Genomic DNA, 19843 nt, shown 5'->3' on the forward strand with positions numbered 1-19843 from the left:
GAGCCGATCCCAGCTGACATCGGGCGTGAGGTGGGGTCCACCCTGGACAGGACGCCAGTCTATCACAGGACACATAGAGACGAACAGAGACAGACAACCATTCACACCTACGGGTGATTTAGAGTCATCAATGAACCCAACACCTGCACGTCTTTGGACTGTGGGAGGAAACCGGAGAACCCGGAGAAAACCCACGCAGACACGGGGAGAACATGCAAACTCCACCCCCTCGAACCAGGAACCCCCTTGTTGTGAGGCAACAGTGCTGACCACCACACCACCGTGCATTTGTTTTCCCCACCCACATCCTGACACCCACACCCTGACACCCAGACCCTGACACCAGCCCACAGACCCTCAGCGCGGCCAGACAACCCGGCGCATTTATCCTCCACACCGGCCTGATGGAGATGGAGTTAAAACTGTCGGAGCAGCAGATTCTCCTCACTTCTCTTTCCAATATTCATGGATTCAGGACTCTGGTTATTTATTCACAGTGGATGAATGCAAATGAGAAGTGTCTTTATGTAACGGCCCTGCTCTTTAATGTATGGAGCAAATGTAACTTTGAAGCAGCAGCTCAGAGCTTCGCACATCCATGAAGAGGTTTCACGTCCCTCTCATGTCTCGCTCTGTCGACGTCCACAGGGACAAAAGATGTTACGTATGTTTTTAATCCTGATGTTTCACTCACACACACGCAAACGACTTCAATCCAGATCCAAACAGTTTGAGTTGAGTTGAAGACGCTGAGAGTTTTATTGTGAGTAAAACGAGCTCATCAGAAGAAGAAGAAGAAGAATTACACACACACACCCGAAATAAACACACATGCACAAACAGGACCTATATACATGCAACTAGTGGGGAGATGTCAGAGCATATCTTTGTAAAATTGTGTAATTGCTGAGTTGATTTTTGACTCCAATTCCATTTAAACCAATAAATGAATGAATGAAATGTGCAAAGAAAAATCCAGGTTTGAGTCGCTGTGATCTTGATATCCAGTTCTTTTTATTAATCTTCATGGAACGTGTTAAACATAATAATAATATTACAAACTAAAGAAAGCAAATGGGATCCTCAGAATCCTCAGAGATAAAGACAAGACTCAAATACTAAAGTTCATGTTCAAAGGAGCAGCGGCTCTACTCCGAGTTCCTTGCGTTGAAAGGAGCCAGTTGAGGTGGTTCAGGATCATCTGGTAAGGATGAACCCTGGGCGCCTCCCTAGGGAGGTGTTCCAGGCACGTCCAGCTGGGAGGAGGCCTCGGGGAAGACCCAGGACCAGGTGGAGAGATTAGATCTCCACACTGGCCTGGGAACGCCTCAGGATCCCCCAGTTAGAGCTGGTTAATGTGGCCCGGGAAAGGGAAGTTTGGGGTCCCCTGCTGGAGCTGCTGCCCCTGAGACCTGACCCCGGATAAGAGGCTGGAGATGAGATGAGATGTTCAAAGGGAAAGGAAGAAGTTCAAACCTTTTCTTTTTCTTATTTTATAATAATAGGAGCTAGAGAAGAACATAAGACCCACGCTGTGTCGTCCCTCTGCTTCCAGGGGAAGGAGCTTTTGGCCCAGAAGATCCCGGTGTGGCAGCAGGCGTGCGCCGAGCCCAACAAGCTGCCCGACCGTGCCATGTTTCTGGCCCAGCAGATGAGCGGCTTATCGGGTGCCATGGTCCCCGGAGCTCATCACCCAGGCATGTCCATCTCTGAGCCCGTCTCCGGTGCTAAGCCCCTGCCGGTGCCTCCGGAGCTGGCAGCCCTCAGGGCCGGAGGGGTCCTGGGACAGCAGGTTGGTTCCTCTGCTGCCTTCAATCATAGTTCAGTCCACGCCGGACATGTGACCTTTGCTGTGTTAGCAGACTCTTTATATGGTAAAAGGTTATTACAGGGACGTGCTGTTAGTTATGGCTGCAGTCTGTCTCTGGGTTCATGTTGTGTTTATGGATCTTTATTATTTATTTATGTATTAACATAAAGACCAGACTTATATGTGGTTCTTAAAGCAGATTTTTAAAGTCATTTTTGACCTTTTCTATGTGGATTGTGGACCGATAAAACTCTGCAAAGGCTTCACTAAACACATAACTTTATTAAATAATATTTAACATTATTGTGCATTATATAAGCAAAGGCATTATAATCTGGGCTTACAGCAGGAAACGATTGGTGAGCCTGAAAAAGCGTCTAGAAATAAACGTTACGATGTACGATGCATCAAGTATTTTATGAATTTAAAACGACACACACACACACACACACACACACACACACACACACACACACACACACACACACACTTCTTCGACAGCATCCTCAGAAATCTTGTGAATCGAAACGAACTCGTTAGCGTCCCGTGCTAATTAGCTCGTTGTACTGAAGACGCTCAGCTTGCCCGTGTCTTGGGCTCTTTCCCGCCCCTCCTGCAGGTCTCGCTCCTGAAAACATCAAAACTCTACAGTTTCCATAAAAGACTGCGTCAGTTTGGCTTTGACTTTTAATTAAAACCCGGGTGCAGACGCAGCGGGGCTTTGTGATCCTGATTAAATGCACTTTGAAAGTCTTTGCGGTCGCCCCACAGTCGCTCCGTGTGTTTATCTTTAAAGCAACAGTCACTGAAACGAGGTCCTGCTCATTATTATTCATGAGCTGCTGAGGTTACGTAACAGCACAGAAGGAGTCACTCTTTTAATTCTCTGTGTGCAAATGTCCTCCTCTCTGCAGAGGCTGATGGGAGGCGTGGAAGGAGGGATGCCGGTGATGAACGGCACAGCCGGCGCTCACGGAGGAGAGGACTACCAGCAGTGGATGGAGGGCAAGGTGGGCCAGGGCAAGGCCTCCCCCCAGACCCAGCGGCACGCAGGGGAGGTGTACTCCAACACTCTGCCCGTGCGCAGGGTCGCCCCAGCCAAGAGCAAGACCACGCTGCGTAAGGAGGCGTGTTCATCACACACTGGGGGGGGGGGGGGGGGGGGGTTATTAATCATAAGTGTTTGTTTATGAATTATGATGAAAGGAGCAGGAACAAACGAGTGCAAACTACTTCCTGTTTCAAAAATTTAATATAAAATGTTTAAATTTGGGTTGCTTGTATATTGGGTTGCTATCTATCCATCCATCCATCCACGTATCCATCCATCCATCCATCCATCCATGTATCCATCCATCCATGTATCCATCCATCCATCCATGTATCCATCCATCCATCCATCCATCCATCCATCCATCCATCCATCCATGTATCCATCCATCCATCCATGTATCCATCCATCCATCCATGTATCCATCCATCCATGTATCCATCCATCCATCCATCCATCCATCCATCCATCCATGTATCCATCCATCCATGTATCCATCCATCCATCCATGTATCCATCCATCCATCCATGTATCCATCCATCCATGTATCCATCCATCCATCCATGTATCCATGTATCCATCCATGTATCCATCCATCCATCCATCCATCCACCCATCCATGTATCCATCCATCCATGTATCCATCCATGTATCCATCCATCCATCCATGTATCCATCCATCCATCCATGTATCCATCCATCCATGTATCCATCCATCCATCCATCCATCCATCCATCCATCCATCCACCCACTCATCCATCATCCATCTATCTATCCATCCATCCACCCATGCATGTATCCATGTATCCATCCATCTTCTTAAACATGTTCAAAATCCACAATTTTCATTCCTTCCCTCATAATTCCTTCATTTCGACCACAGCAAATGTTCTGTGAGAGGTGGAGGTTTCATGAACAGCATCACGTCTTTACGCCACGTGTCCGTCACGGAGGGTGGACCATTTAAAAAACACCCTGAGGAAGGTCCATGCCAGCCCGCGTTGTTGTTATTTAAATTTTACCCACTGAAATAATATAAATATAATAATAATGATATAAATATAAAAGGGTTTTTAACCTTTAAACCCACCTGAGTGCCTGCACTTTTTTCTGTCTGCTCAGTCTTGAGCTGTTGAGTTAGAGAAAGAGACGGACGGACGGACACAAAGACAGACGACAGTGGAATGGGTTCAGCCGCAGACGTCACTCAGAACCTGTGGAGTTTAAGAAAGAGGCCAAAGCCCGAGGGATAAGAAGGAGCTGTGATATTAAAAGTGAGCGATTAGGAGTAAAAATAGATGCAGGACAGCGACGGGTTTCACACACAACTGTAGTTCTTTCACATTTCTGAGGAGAGGTGTGTCGCTCCACTGAAGTCCTCAGATGACCTCAGGCTCTACGTGTCCACAGTGTCGTTAACTGCCTCACGTGTTGCACCAGTCCACAGTGTTTATCAGAGAAACTCTCCCTCTCTCCTCTCTCCCAGCGGAGACCCGCACGCTGCCCCGGTCCAGCTCCATGGCCGCGGGGCTGGAGAGGAACGGCAGGACTCGGGTCCAGGCCATCTTCTCCCACGCGGCCGGGGACAACAGCACCCTGCTCAGCTTCTTTGAGGGCGATGTCATCACCCTGCTGGTCCCCGAGGCCCGCGACGGCTGGCACTATGGAGAGAACGAGAAGAACAGGATGTGAGCGCCATTTAGCTCTTATTTGCTCTCTCTAGGGATTTACGTCTGTGGTCTGACTCCAGCTACGCTTTAGTGCCGACACAAACAACAGGCCTGCTTAGATGGACTGTCTGGAGTTTGTTCATGTTTGGTTCATAAGGTTGTTTGTTTGTGTTTGTTAATGTCGTGTTGTCGTCTTGCAGGCGTGGCTGGTTCCCCTTCTCCTACACCCGAGTGATCGCCGACGCTGACACCAGCTCCATGAGGCAACTTCGAGTACACAAGTACGTTTTTGGATCTTTTCTTTTATTATTAACCTTTATTTAAACAGGTCAAATCTCATATAGACCCGGGGTCTCATTTGCAAGAGAGACCTGTTCAGGTCGGCAGCAGCAAAACACAAAGTTACAGACTGACTGAACACACAGGAGACACAACACACAACACACACAGTACAAACAGTAAAACAATGCAGTACAGACTGCAAAGGGCAAAGAACAAGTTAAGTTAGGGGGAGAAGTTCAGCATCCGTGAGGAACTCGGAGTAGAGCCGCTGCTCCTTTGCGTTGAAAGGAGCCAGTTGAGGTGGTTCAGGATCATCTGGTAAGGATGAACCCTGGGCGCCTCCCTAGGGAGGTGTTCCAGGCACGTCCAGCTGGGAGGAGGCCTCGGGGAAGACCCAGGACCAGGTGGAGAGATTAGATCTCCACACTGGCCTGGGAACGCCTCAGGATCCCCCAGTTAGAGCTGGTTAATGTGGCCCGGGAAAGGGAAGTTTGGGGTCCACTGCTAAAGCTGCTGCCCCCGAGACCCGACCCCGGATACGCGGTTGTGGATGAGATGAGAGAAGTTATGTTCAAGTGCAGACCACCACAGACTGTCTCAACAGCCTCCTACGAGCAGTTTGTTGTGATATGTGTGTGATATCTGCGACCGACTGATATATTGTTTTGCTCTAATTTAGATTTTTTTCGTGTTTTCTTTTTCCTGCGTATTAATTCTGACATTGATTGGCACAAGAGATTACAAGTTGTAAAACCTTCCGATGAAAAGTTAAATAAATCCCTACGCGCTGAACTAGTTGTCGGTGAGATCACGTTTTTCCTCGCACCTGTGTGTTTGCAGCCTCCACGGGAAGAGCAGCAGCACAGGAAACCTCCTGGAGAGAGACGACATGTCCCTCCCCACCCCCGACTACGGCATGCACTCCCGTATGGAGGCACAGAGCGCCGCCGCGCTGCACGGCCGACCACAGCGCCCCTACAGCGTGGCAGGACCTGGCTTCTTACAGGTTTGGAGACACAAGCACACACACACATATGCACACATATGCACACACACACACACACACACACACACACACACACACACACACACACACACACACACACACACACACACAGGTTCACACACGAGCTGAGCCGTCGCACCAAACCTGAGGGAGCGTGGAAGTGAATCTGAATTTCTATCACTGAATATTTATGCATTGAAAATCTGTATCTGAAGGTTTTGACTCTGAATTGAACTCTTTTATTTTTCACTGTTCATAAAAATTCAAGTTCATAAATTCATGAATTTTGCAAATTCAACATTTTTAACGTTAAATTTTCCAACTTTTAATTTATGAACATTGAAAAATAAAGAGTCAAAACCTTCAGATGCATATTTTTCAATGCATAAATATCTGGTGATAGAAATTCAACAGCTATGTGGACCCTGTGTTAGAGACCTTGGCCTGTGTGGACCCTGTGTTAGAGACCTTGGCCTATGTGGACCCTGTTTTAGAGACCTTGGCCTGTGTGGACCCTGTTTTAGAGACCTTGGTCTGTGTGGACCCTGTGTTAGAGACCTTGGCCTGTGTGGACCCTGTGTTAGAGACCTTGGCCTGTGTGGACCCTGTGTTAGAGACCTTGGCCTGTGTGGACCCTTTGATCCGTAAATTCACGTTAAACACAAAGGGAAAATCTCCTTTACCCACATGTTGTTTCCTTTCTGAGCTTTGCTCCACGCTGTTAGCACGTCACACGCTTCAGTCATCTGATTGGTTGGTTTGGCCCGTATGTTGGTGACAGACAGATGGTTTATCCAGAAACCAGGATTTTCACCCCTTCACTAAAGATCTCAGAACCAGAGTTCAGATGGATCTGCTGAGGCAGGGTTAGACTTTCAAGCCCTCGCTTCAAAGAAGCCTCGAGTAAAACCTGGCTCCACTCTCCCCGGACGTTTTAACCTTGAGAGAACTCGGAGAAGAGATGTCAGTCAGAGAACATCCTGAGATCTTTTAACTTTAACATACTCGCAGCCTTTTAAAGGGAGGTCTGGAGTCACAGAGGCGAGGCTGCTGGTCTCCTCTGAGCGGCTGCAGTCTGCATCTCTCCTCCCGTGTGTCTGTGCTGCCCTCTGCTGGCTGCTGCGCTCGTTGCTACTTCCCACTTTGTTCTGAATGAACAGTCGGACTCAGTCTCTCACACGCCTTTTTGTCTTTTCAGCAAGGAGCGGAAGAGTACGAGCCGCGCTTCCCCACAAGGTAAGAACCACCTGCTGCTGCTGTTGATATCTTTTTATTCTGTGTTGATGCAAAAACCAGGTTCAGCTCAGTTCAGTCAGTTCATGCAGGATGTCCTCGAACCACGGTTCTCCCACCTTGACGTGGCATTAGACGCGTGGCTGTGGGGGATTGTGTCCCTGTTGTCGGGCGCTGCGTCTCCCATCACCCTTCTGAATGAACTGACTGAACCAGACGTGACTTGGGAGCGCGTTGAAACAGACGGAGGTAAAGAGTTGAGGGATTGGGACGTTCTGTGGCGTCTGAAGTCCAGACCTGCAAACACACGACCAGCACAACACACTCAGAACATGTGAATCAGAATCACCTCTTTCATCAGTTACACGTCTTTTTCACCCATAAGAAAGAGATAAAATGACAATAACGTTGCTTTTTAAACTCAGATCTGTTCAAACAACGGGGAACACGGCACTGCGGCGTGTTTTGAAAGGGCGCTACGTCACGTCTTAGAGCTTCTTCTTTAAAAACAGTAGAAACAGATGACATCATAAGACATAGTATCTGTTAAGATGGTTTCTGTCTTAAGCTTAAGTGGATTTAAGTTTTCTGTTTGTTCAATAATATCAAAACATCCATGCTTCGACCCCCCCCCCCCCCCCATGCTACATGCAACACGCAGCTCCAGTAGCGCTCCCACCTGCTAACTGCACCCACCCAGTCCCCGATCAGCCCCCCCTGCTTCAAACCCTCCTCATTCAAGGTCAAAGTGATTGAAACAAACCCTTCTGTCAGAGGTCGGCGTGACGTTCAGGGTCAGGGTGAGCGGTGCATTCAGGGCGCGGGGGTTTGTGGGATTTTCGGCCTCTCTCCGTGTGTCCTGGTTGTGTTTGCTGCTGTTTCTCCTGAGCCAGCCCACGTGGACGCCTCTCCCTCTCTCTGTCCACAGTTCCACAGAGGGCAAATTGATTTCGACAGTGTGAGGACAGACAGGCAAACAGACTCAGCCAGACGATGCGATAGGACAGGCGCCTCGCCGCTCCCTCAACCACAACCCTCTTCAACCTCTTCCCCGCCTCCCTGCCTCCCCGCCTCCTACTTACAGCAATAAACTCTCCCTGAGCCAATCAATGCAAGGAAGAGGCTTTTTTCCTGTATCTGTTTCCCTTCTCTGACCTCCCTCCTCCCCCGACCCCGACCCCACCCCTGTGCTGTGTGACCGGCCGGTAGCCGCTCCGGGCCGCCGGCGAAGCCTCGGCACCCAAACCAGAACTAAACAGACTCTGTGCCGTCCGAGTACTCCACGCCAATGTGACGGACATTTTCTCTGGGGGAAATGCATCTTTCTGCTTGTCTTTCATGCATGTACATGTCTTTTACATATTTCCGGGTGACAATGTAAAGGATGTGTAAGTCCGGGTGTGACATCAACGATCCCGAAGAGGATTTTCCTGTAAGAACGACGTCACAATCGACACTTTACCGGGTCTTTCAGTGTTTAACGACCCTTTTACCTTCTCCTGCTGTGAGGTTTTTGTATTCCTCTGATGGAAGAGGCCCTGCGTCACGAGTGGTGAGCCGCTGATGTAAATGTTGTAACTTATGGGACGGAGACGGTGTGACGGGAATGTTTACTGTACATAAATGTGCCATACGGACGTGTGTGTCATCAAGTATCTATGATCAGTTCATTTAAAGAAAAGGAAAAAGCACCTTATCAAAGTAAAAGAGTGTGTTTCTGACTCTCTGTAACGTTTTCAGTGTCGGCCCTTGAACGTGTGCTCGGACACATTAACGCAGGTGCTCGGGGTCCTGTGAGTCTATGATCCTGTAACTGTGGCGTGGATATCGTGCCGAGGCTGAATGGGGTCAGCTACACTGTAAAAACAACACCTGCGAGAAAACGTAAAACAACCGGCAGCAAAGTTTCCAGACGGATACGGGGAAATTACATCACTCGCTCATCGTCAGCCGCTTATCCGGGGTCGGGACGCGGGGCAGCAGCTCCAGCAGGGGACCCCACATTAACCAGCTCTCTTTTACAGGGGCGACATGGTGGTGGTTAGCATTGTCGCCTCACAGAGAGAGGGTTCCTGGTTTGAATCCCGGCTGGGGCCCTTCTGTGTGGAGTTTGCATGTTGTCCCCGTGTCTGCGTGGGTTTTCTCCGGGTTCTCCGGTTTCCTCCCACAGTCCAAAGACGTGCAGGTGTTCGGTTCATTGATGACTCTAAATCACCCGTAGGTGTGAATGGTTGTCTGTCTCTGTTCGTCTCTATGTGTCCTGTGATAGACTGGCGTCCTGTCCAGGGTGGACCCCGCCTCACGCCCGATGTCAGCTGGGATCGGCTCCAGCCCCCCTGTGACCCCGACAGGGACAAGAGGCTGAAGATGAATGAATGAATGAATGAATGTGTTTTACAGTTAAAAACCAAATTAAATTACATTAATTTGATGTAAGTTACCTGATTTTGACTTTAAAACGTGCTCGGGTTCTTTACACTTTATCAAATGTACTTCAGTGATTACGGTTATTTACGGTAATTTCACAGTTACCGTCTGGAAACTTTGCTGCCGGTCGTTTTAACGTTTCTTCCCGGACTGTTTTCCCGGCGTGGCCCTCGTCCCTGAATGACACGTAAGGCTCTGAGCTGAGTCAGCGCAGAAACCATCGGCTCATTAGTCCACGGGCATAAAAGGTTGATGATATTTACCAAACAAAAAAGCTAAATATTCTCTTTTTTCTGTTTGATATCATTGTAAATTGAATATATTTGGGTTTTGCACAAGGGCCATAAAGTGTGTTTTCTGGTGATTCAATAATTAAATGGTGTAAATGAAATAATCACATGGTGAAGCCTGTGTCACTTTAATATTCAACTTGCATTTGGATTTTGGCAACAGAAATGTCTAACAGGAGGGACGGCAAGGTTCAGGAACTTCTGTCAGTGAGGACAAACAGCGAAACTTGTCTGTTTATGACCAAAGAATGACCAAGCGTTGCAGTAACCCACATTAAGTTCCCCATAACCCTAACCCTAACCATAACCCTTATCTATACAGGTGTCTGGACCTGATGCTCCTGACATTGTCTGGGGTTCACAAGTGAAAACAGCGTAGGTAATACGTAAAACGCTTGGTAATAAAAAGCTTTATAACTGGCTGGCTGCTATTCTGAACAATCATTGGCAGACTCAAAAGATCGCCTTGAATTGTACTCTGAGAAAAGAACATGGCAGAAAGAATAAAGTCTGTAGGTCCAGAGAGGCAGGGCTCAACACTAACTTTTAAAAATGGTTGCCAGGCAGGCATCAGCAATTTTTAGTCACCTTATATTTTGAGTAATTAAGATACTATGCAGTTGTAGGTCAGCATCATGAAAATGTGACATAAAAGTACCCTAAAGCACAGGGCGCGGTGCAGAGGCACATTGTGAAGGCGCCCTGAGAGGGAAGATTCTCAGCCCTACAGTCGGGACGCGGCCGTGGAATATAACTGAGCATTTTGCACTAAAGTTATTAATAAAACAAAATACTTTTCACTCGTCAGATCTGAATTCACACCAGAGTGCACAAAGGTAGATTTCACCATGTGATCCTTTGATGTTGACGCTTCATTTATTCATTGAAACACCAGCGAACACGTTGTATCCTGATGAATCTTGCCGTGCAGAGATGAAATGATCCATTTTGGTTCATTGGTGCATCAAAGAAAAGACGTCTGGTGCTGTTGTGCGGCTCGGTGCACGTGAAAAACACTCTTTTGTACGCGGGGACGTATCACAGTGCCTCCTACTGTGTGTTCAGTGACTTACTGTACGTGGATGCTATATTTGTAATGTCAGTAAGAAACATGCTGATGAACGTCAGGATCCAGAGATTCAAACGAGGCATCAGCGGTGTTACGGTAAAGAAACAGGGTCCTTCCTTTGGTGTCACGGTGGCGTTACCGCTGTGGAGAGGAGCTCATTTGGTGTTCGAACCTCATTCAGCCTTCTTGTGCCGTTGTCTTTGCGATTAAAGGTTTGATTTCAAAAGAAAACCGTGAGTAAAAGCATCATGTTTTTGAAGATGAAGAAATGTTTGTCTGATTCTCTCTGTGCTGAATAAACATGCTGGTCTGCTTGTCCGTATGCCGTCCAGTGGGTGCCTGTCTGTACTAACCACTGTTCCTCTGTCCACGTCTGCTGGGGACAGTTTCACAAAGATAGACTTTGACTTTGGCTTCGATTCGAACTGCGAATCAGACTTCAGATTGACCTCTTAACTCACATAACACGGCTCCACAGTTCTCCCGGGGGCAGGGTGGTCAACCTTTTAGGCTTAAAATTCACACAGAGGCACGTTTTCCTGTAGCTTCAGTCTGGTTCAGTCGTCCGTCCACAGCAGCCGGCGTTATCGGAGCCTGAAAACAGGATCTTTAGAAACCAGGTCCCAGAGTGTGAGGATTGTAAACGCCCCCCATGGCGTTGTGGTCTGGACGGTGAAAGCTCAGACTTTGTTAAAGGACGGCGTCATGGCCCCACCTCTGACCTCTGACCCTGCGGCGTCACATAACAACAACACTGCTGCTGCGTGAGAGGACAGAGACGGACCCAGAGACTGTTTACTGAACTGGACTCTGAGCCACATGCATGGGACTGAATGAGGCCCAGCACAGATTTCTCCCTTTTCCCTGATGCTCTGAATAAGGAGCTAAACTGCTCTAGGCTCTGTTTCTAAATCCAGTTCTAAGAAGCTGTGAAAAGTCTCTAAATGTAGTGAGAAAGTGGCGCCTGGGAGTGCTTTGGGACGGGGAAGGGGCTCCCAGCAGCCCCCTCTGCTCAGTGAGGACACTAACTGCAGAGTGAAGGGGCTCCCAGCAGCACCATCTGCTCAGTGAGGACACTAACTGCAGAGCGAAGGGGCTCCCAGCAGCCCCCTCTGCTCAGTGAGGACACTAACTGCAGAGTGACGGGGCTCCCAGCAGCCCCCTCTGCTCAGTGAGGACACTAACTGCAGAGTGAAGGTGCTCCCAGCAGCCCCCTCTGCTCAGTGAGGACACTAACTGCAGAGTGAAGGGGCTCCCAGCAGCCCCCTCTGCTCAGTGAGGACACTAACTGCAGAGTGAAGGGGCTCCCAGCAGCCCCCTCTGCTCAGTGAGGACACTAACTGCAGAGTGAAGGGGCTCCCAGCAGCACCCTCTGCTCAGTGAGGACACTAACTGCAGAGTGATGGGTGCATCAGAGTCCAGAACAGCACCAAAGTCTCCACTAAGACCAGAACCAGGGACACGTTTGTCCCTAGGATGGAGGAGGATTTGGAGAGAAACTCTCCGGTGTTTGGATTCTCCACAGCGTCTCCCTGTCTCTTCTTCTGCGTTGTTGGTGTGTTTCTGTGGCAGTTACAGCGCCACCTCCAGGCCCGGCATGGGTACTACAGCGTTTGGAGTCGCTGCACCTGGTTTCCTGTGGACGCAGAGGTTTCTTGAGTTGTGGACAGAAAACTTTTTAAGAACAACGTACCACACGATCGAACCAATCGATTTATAGTCTAAAATGTTTCGACTAATCTAGCAGCAAAATTACCGTAAGACAGGTCCAACACTTCAGTTCAGCATCCGTGAGGAACTCGGAGTAGAGCCGCTGCTCCTTTGTGTTGAAAGGAGCCAGTTGAGGTGGTTCAGGATCATCTGGTAAGGATGAACCCTGGGCGCCTCCCTAGGGAGGTGTTCCAGGCACGTCCAGCTGGGAGGACAGGGAAGTTTGGGGTCCCCTGCCGGAGCTGCTGCCCCCGCGACCCGACCCCGGATAAGCGGCTGAAGATGAGATGAGATGAGGTCCAACACTAAAGACCAGTCTGAAATATCTTTGTGGACCCGACCCCTGATGTTCACTAACTCGCCCACATGGTCTTCCTCATGTTGTTGGCTCCTAAATCTTATTCAATCATGGATCCGTCTTCACCAACAGAGCATGTGCACCTGTTCTACTCTGCAGAAATGTCTGCGTTCAAGTGTTTAAAGTGTCGTTATTTTCTCCCAGTTAGAGACAAAGTGAGGCGGATACTTGTCCTGATCTGCTTTGGGGTTTTACCTCTTAGAATAAATCACTTCAGTAAAGACAGAGGGGTTGTTTTTTGTGTTGTAGAGATGTTGTCTTTGCTGCGTATGTGTGCCGTCACTTTGCTCTGTCACCTAACACTCGTCCTCCCCCTCAGCTTTGCCAACCCCCCTTTTCTTCCCCATCTCTGTTTGAATGTATTTAGAGACAAAAGTCGAGCGCAAACGACCGGAAGCTGCCAGTGTTTCTTCTTTCTCCACTAAAATAAGCCCAAGGTACGACTGTCATCGCTGCGGAGAGATAGCACACCGAACAACTCCCACATCAACCCACGTACGTTTCTTAGGGTAAAGTTATTAAAAAGAACTAAATATCGTACACAGAGTTATGGACATGCACGCTTTGGGGACACCAAACAGTGATGACCTCACATGTACGGTGAATTTCTGGTCTAAAAAGTATGAAATAAACGACTTCAGCTGGACACTTTTGGTTCTTTCTGTTCTTTAGTTTTTATCCAGACGAGTTTTAAAACAAGAACAAAACACTAAGAAGTTGTTTCTTTTTTGTTTTTGTGAAATAGGCTTTTAATTTGTCTCTAAATTAAAGGTTGAATGTGTAGAATGAGCAGAACAGCTCCGTCTATTGCCTCGAGATCGTCGTCGCAACAACAAAAAAGAAGTCCAGCAGTGGGGTTGCCAGGTTGGTCAGACCCGGCCCAGTAGCTCCAGGAGACCGGAGTCTGTTTGAGCCTGTTTGAACCCGTCCCCTCCAGAAAACCACAGCATCAAAACAAGGATTAGACGAGTTTGACTGACAGTTAGCGTTAGCGTTAGGGTTAGCTGTTAGCGTTAGCCGTTCCAGCTAAATGCAGATGAAAGTGATGTTAGCATCCAGGAGCAGCGTAGCCATGTGGGCGTGCGTTTGAATGGCGTTCCTCTCCTTTCTCTCAGTCCATGGAGTGAATGCTCGGCCTATAGTGACTCTGGTTGTTGCCCGTCTCCGCTCACTCAGCTGCTGGGACAAAGAACGCCCCCTTCACTGAGGCTCCCAAGCAGCTGCAGGATTGGCTAACTCCATTTCACCCAGTGCCAGCCTACAGTAGCTGCACCCAACAACAGACAACCCTGGCAACCAGCAACGCCCAACACTATTGGCTGCTACCATGGAAACACAACGGGAGAGAAAGTCATTGTCAAACTCTTAATAAAGCTTTTAATAGAGATTCTACATATTCAACCTTTAACCTCCGAAAAAAAGCTTCCGTCAGACTTTACGGACTTCTCCAAAAAGGGTTTATTTCCCTCTATGTCGCGTCCCAACAGCAGGACGCACCTTCCCGTGTCACAGTTATCACGCTGGTGCTCACCCTCCTGCTTTTAGGCATTAACCAGAGGCTCCTCCTGCACATTTGGTGTCACTTCTCATGCCAACATGTCTGGAAGTGTCACCATCATAACCTCCTGGTCGGCCTTGTTGCATGTGCAGAGTGTGAGTTCAGTGCGCAGTAGTGCTGTAGTTACGCTGCACCCTCCCCGCCCTGACCCGCCAATGCCTCACACCCACCGGCCTGCTCCTCCTGCTCCTCCTGCTCCTCCTCCTGCTCCTCCTCCTGCTCCTCCTGCTGCTGCTGCTAGCAAAGGTACCTTTTCAACTCAACTGTGTGTTTGTGTGTCCTGAGCATGTTCATTTATGTCTGTGTTATGTTTTAGTTTACCGTGTTGTGGTCTGGGGTTAAATGCCTGCCTGTGGTGCCTGCATGTTTTTATTTCTCTTCCTGTTGTTGGGAGTTAAATGTATTTGGGTCATAATGTTCACGTTAACACACAACAGTAAGTGTGTGTGTGTGTGTGTGTGTGTGTGTGTGTGTGTGTGTGTGTGTGTGTGTGAGCTGTAGAAGTGTTTGGGTTCCTGTGAATGTCTTCGTGTTGCACTGTAAGTTACAGTCATTTCAGATGCTACGGTAGAAGAATAATCACAAACAAGCGAGACCATCGTTGACTTTGACTGGAAGCCTCCACAGCATAGGTTTAATCAAAGTGCAGTGGGGGGGCCCATGGGAGCCCGGAGAAACCCTTTGTGCGGCCCTGAACATGAAAGGCAGTCTTATGTGTTCATCACCCACCGTCCATTTAATACTTTCACTTCCAATCACCTAAATTGAATAAACGCAGGCTCCCAGTCGTGTCAGTCATGGTCTTGTTTGTCGAACATCCTAAATCCTCACAGTGACCCTCACGTATCATCAACATGTGCAGTCATTAAATATGTGTGTGTTGTAAGAACACACTGTGTACAGTAAGGATCCATTTCCCTGTGTTACGTTAGAATAAACTCTGTGTTTGAGAAGCTCCTGAATGTTGACGCGTGAGGACTGTGTTTGCCTTCCAGTGCGGGGCCTGAGTACGCATGCTTTTGAGTGACGACCCCACCGTAAGTGACTCAGCCGGGGTCTCAGGGTCTCCACGCACCCGCTTCTGTTTTCACTGATCCTTCATCACAGAGAACGGCTTCATTTCCATGGTGGATTTGGGTGTTTTTGTTTCATCACTGTGTGTTTTGTGTGTGTCTGATGTGACGTTACCGACCCGTGGGGCACAACACTTACTGAAGATGATGCTCTGCATGTTTCAGCACCGTGCTACACTTTACCTCTCCTCTTTTTGTGCATGACTCATGAGACTTTTACTTCCTTCACTCCTTTTTTCAACGCCTCTGTTGCTGTTTATCCTGTGCTCTTTGTGACATTTGCTTCATGCATGGTTTGCATTACATTTCTGAAACTTTCCAAACTTCTCTTTCACTGTATTTCCTCTCTTCCCTCCAGCTATGATCCGCCCTTGGAGCCGGACGTGGAGGCCCCGACCAAGCCGCCCCTCTCTGATGAGGAGGATGAAGTGGAGAATGAAGTGGAGTACGACCTGTCTGATGAAGCTCACTACGACTCCCTGGAGAAGGCCTCACTTCCGCTGGAGGAGTAAACCGGCTGCAGGTGGTGCACAGTCGCACCGTCTCCCCTCAACTCGACATCGATGATTCAGTTTTAAAGTGTGATTCAGGTGTAAAATCATCCCAGGGTCTTTTTCAGCACTTACACTCATCAAATCAGCCAACAACTATAAACGTAGAAATCCAGGAGAGTCGCTAACAGCTGGATGTTGCTAACACTGATTAGCATTAGGGTGAAGGCATTCAAAGGTCTTTTTTAACCACTAATGCTGCTGAAAATAACAGCAAACCTCTGCAGCAGCATGAGAAGAGTCCCTACACACACAACAAAGCAGCAATGGGCTCCTTCCTTTGCGATTGACTTTGGTAATCCAGTGCAATGGACTTTACTATGAGAGGAGCTGGTACAGGGGCCAGTAGGTAAGTCTTTAAATCACTCTTTTAATAAACTCTGGCTTCACTAACTACGCTGTTGCTGCTTTGTTGTGTGTGTAGGGACTCTTCTCATGCTGCTGCAGAGGTTTGCTGTTATTTTCAGCAGCATTAGTGGTTAAAAAAGACCTTTGAATGCCTTCACCGTGCTGCCCCGAGCTAATCACTGTTAGCTACTCTCCTATGTTTCTCCGTTAATAGTTGTTACATGAAAAAAAACGATGGCTTATTTGATGTAGTGCCGAAATAAGACCATTGGATGATTTTGCGCTGGAATTACACTAACTTAAAATAGTGGTCCTTTATCATAACAACGATATTTAACCAGTAAAAGACACAGCAATCCACATCCACAGTGATCTCTGTAATAGCTGAGAGAAAACCTAATGTAAATAAAAGATAGAAGTGATTTATATTTGATCTTGTAGCTTGGAAAGCACATTGAAAGCCAGACCAATTGAACTTAATCAGCTTTTGATTTGTGTTCCTCTGTATTTCTGTGAAGGCTTGTGTTCACATTTATGGGTTACAGTGACGCACAGCAGTGGAGTCGTTTCACCTTTTTACCTTCACACAAGACTGGATCTCAGCCCGTGTGGTTTGCTTTGGTGACTGGTTCATTTACATGAAAGCCTGAATTATTAAAACATCGTATCACGACCCAAAGACGTGATGACCGGCTCCTCGTACGGACTCACAGGATCTACAGTCGCCCCAGCACGTCTCTGAGCTTTTAGAGCTTCTTCCTCCTGCCCTGTCGACAAAACGGAAGAAGAAGAAGTTTATTATTCAATTTTTTCACTCTGTGAACACACACACACACACACACACACACACACACACACACACACACACACACACACACACACACACACACACACACACACACACACACACACACACACGCACACACACGCACACACACACACACACACACACACACACACACACACACATACACACACACACACACACACACACACACACACACACACACACACACACACACACACACACACACACACACACACACACACACACACACACACACACACACACACACACACTCACACAGGAAACAGAAAAGTCTGTTATTTGTCTGAGGTGGTTGCAGCAGATGATAAATAAAAATACTGAAACCTGAGATTGTAGAAAAATCAACAGTGTGCGCTCTTTGAAGTGAGAAGCGCTCATCATAGTACTGTGTATGCGACTCACAGGAAATTCTGTATTCTGTAATATTAGTCATAACATACAATTATAATGAAGGTTCTGTACCGGTTCTCAGATTACATGTATTTTGATTCTTTTGTTTGATTAATGTTGTGAACGATCTTCTTAAAGCAACATGTTCAGCAGCCAAATGTGATGAAACAATCAACAAGAGAACAACTTTGTGATCGCATATCGTCCTCTGTCGTGTTTAAGGTAGTGTTGATGTAGAGACAGACGCTCGGGGGTACACCGATACAGGCTGAACGGTTCAAATGAAAAAGAGTGTCTTCATACCTGCTGTTATCAGCCGTGCAGACAGTTTGGGTCTTGTTTGGCTACAATTTGAGATACAGTTTAATTTGTGACGCTCACAGCACTGAAAGCAGGGGACCCCAAACTTCCCTTTCCCGGGCCACATTAACCAGCTCTAACTGGGGGATCCTGAGGCGTTCCCAGGCCAGTGTGGAGATCTAATCTCTCCACCTGGTCCTGGGTCTTCCCCGAGGCCTCCTCCCAGCTGGACGTGCCTGGAACACCTCCCTAGGGAGGCGCCCAGGGTTCATCCTTACCAGATGATCCTGAACCACCTCAACTGGCTCCTTTCAACACAAAGGAGCAGCGGCTCTACTCCGAGTTCCTCACGGATGCTGAACTTCTCCCCCTCTCTCTAAGGGAGACTCCAGACCCCCTCCTGAGGAAACACATTTCGGCTGCTTTTACCCGCGACCTCGTTCTTTGGGTCATGACCCGCAGTGTCCTGGTGTCTAAACTTTGCAAACATCCTTTTTGCGAGTACGCCTTAAGTTTTGTAAAAGTGAAAAGGAATTCCCCTCGAGGGAATCAGGCGTTTATATTTTAAAGAGCAACTGAACGCCTAAGGGTGTGTTCACATCGAATGTGAAGGGAGCTTTTATTGTGGAGGGATCGTCAACGCAAAGACTTTCCAACTGCGTGAGAAATTGAAAATTAATCGAATTGGGTGCATGTGGCCAGCAGGGTGTGTCCAGCTGTGATCTTTTGTTCTTGTGACAACACCCAACTGCAATATACCTACAGTAGCATTGCAGTGAGCGTGGTAAAGTGCTGTGCTGTGCAGGTGCCACAGAACATATCAATCACTTGTTATCAGCCAGTTATCTCGTGTATATCAGCAGCGTGAATCCAAGACCTGGTGTTTAAACTGATAAAACCTGTATCGGTGTAACTCTAGGTGAAACATAAAGACTAATAAAATGCAAATATAACTGACAGTCGAACCTGTATCATGTGATTTGATGGCAAACAATGTTTTTCAATTTAATTTTGAGAATAAAGAATCAAGTATTTACCCAAACTGTGTCTGTCTGTGTTGTAACCCTGGGATCAGACTACTGATATGTGTGTCTTTTTAGTGTCAGATCCAGATCAGGTTGTTATAGAGTGATACATTATTGCCATTACTTAAAGATATATACGCTTTGATGCTGAATTGTGAGAAATAGTATGTTGAAAATGTCCAGTTAAAATGTTATATGTCCAAAAAATTTGCTTGAATCAGTCGTAGGAAAGCTCGTCTGAAGCCGTCACGGCATCATTTGTTAAAAAAAAGTCAGGAAAAGTCATAATGTTGTTCTCCTCAAAGCAATTTCAGTCAAAAGCAACTGGACTTGGTTATTTGTCTAGGAAGACGTTTCACCTCTCATCCAAGAGGCTTCATCAGTTCATGTACACATCTGACCAGGCTGGGACTGGACCAGGACCAGGACCAGGACCGGGACCAGGCTGGGACTGGACCAGGACCAGGCTGGTACTGGTCCAAATATCTGGTGTGGAGATCGAGGTATTTAACCTCTCACAAGGCCGATGATGTCACTGGAACCCTTTGTGCTCCAAGTGCCAACGACCGTCGTTAGAGTGGCAGTCGTTGGTGGGAAGTAGGTCTGGACTTGGTTAGTGCTGGTCCAGTCACAGCTTGGTCCTGGTCCTGGTCCAGTGGGTGGTGGAAGTAGGTCTGGACTTGGTTAGTGCTCTATTGAGTCTTAACGACAGTGGTTGCAGTCACAGGAGGATGTTTGTGAACAGTTGTTCTTTGAGGTTGGATTGTTGAATGAAGGGATGAAAGGGCAGCATTGTAAACTGGAGATACGTAAGTGGTGTCTCAGACCTCCTCTGGTTAGCGATGGTTTCTCTACTTTTGC

General features: G+C 47.8%; 1 protein-coding gene across 1 annotated transcript in view; it reads left to right on the plus strand.

Moving 5' to 3' along the window:
• baiap2b (BAR/IMD domain containing adaptor protein 2b) overlaps nucleotides 1–8360 on the plus strand; it is a 49787-nt gene extending 41427 nt beyond the window's left edge. The window contains exons 6-12 of the mRNA XM_083932514.1: nucleotides 1556–1792; nucleotides 2725–2929; nucleotides 4350–4551; nucleotides 4734–4814; nucleotides 5656–5821; nucleotides 7020–7057; nucleotides 7983–8360. Of these exons, the coding sequence (XP_083788640.1) occupies nucleotides 1556–1792; nucleotides 2725–2929; nucleotides 4350–4551; nucleotides 4734–4814; nucleotides 5656–5821; nucleotides 7020–7057; nucleotides 7983–8016 (963 nt within the window). The 3' untranslated portion in view covers nucleotides 8017–8360. The remainder of the gene's footprint in view (nucleotides 1–1555; nucleotides 1793–2724; nucleotides 2930–4349; nucleotides 4552–4733; nucleotides 4815–5655; nucleotides 5822–7019; nucleotides 7058–7982) is intronic.
• Nucleotides 8361–19843: the final 11483 nt, after the last annotated feature.

This window comes from Echiichthys vipera (assembly GCF_963691815.1).
Source record: "Echiichthys vipera genome assembly, chromosome: 18".
Taxonomy (NCBI): Eukaryota; Metazoa; Chordata; class Actinopteri; order Perciformes; family Trachinidae; genus Echiichthys; species Echiichthys vipera.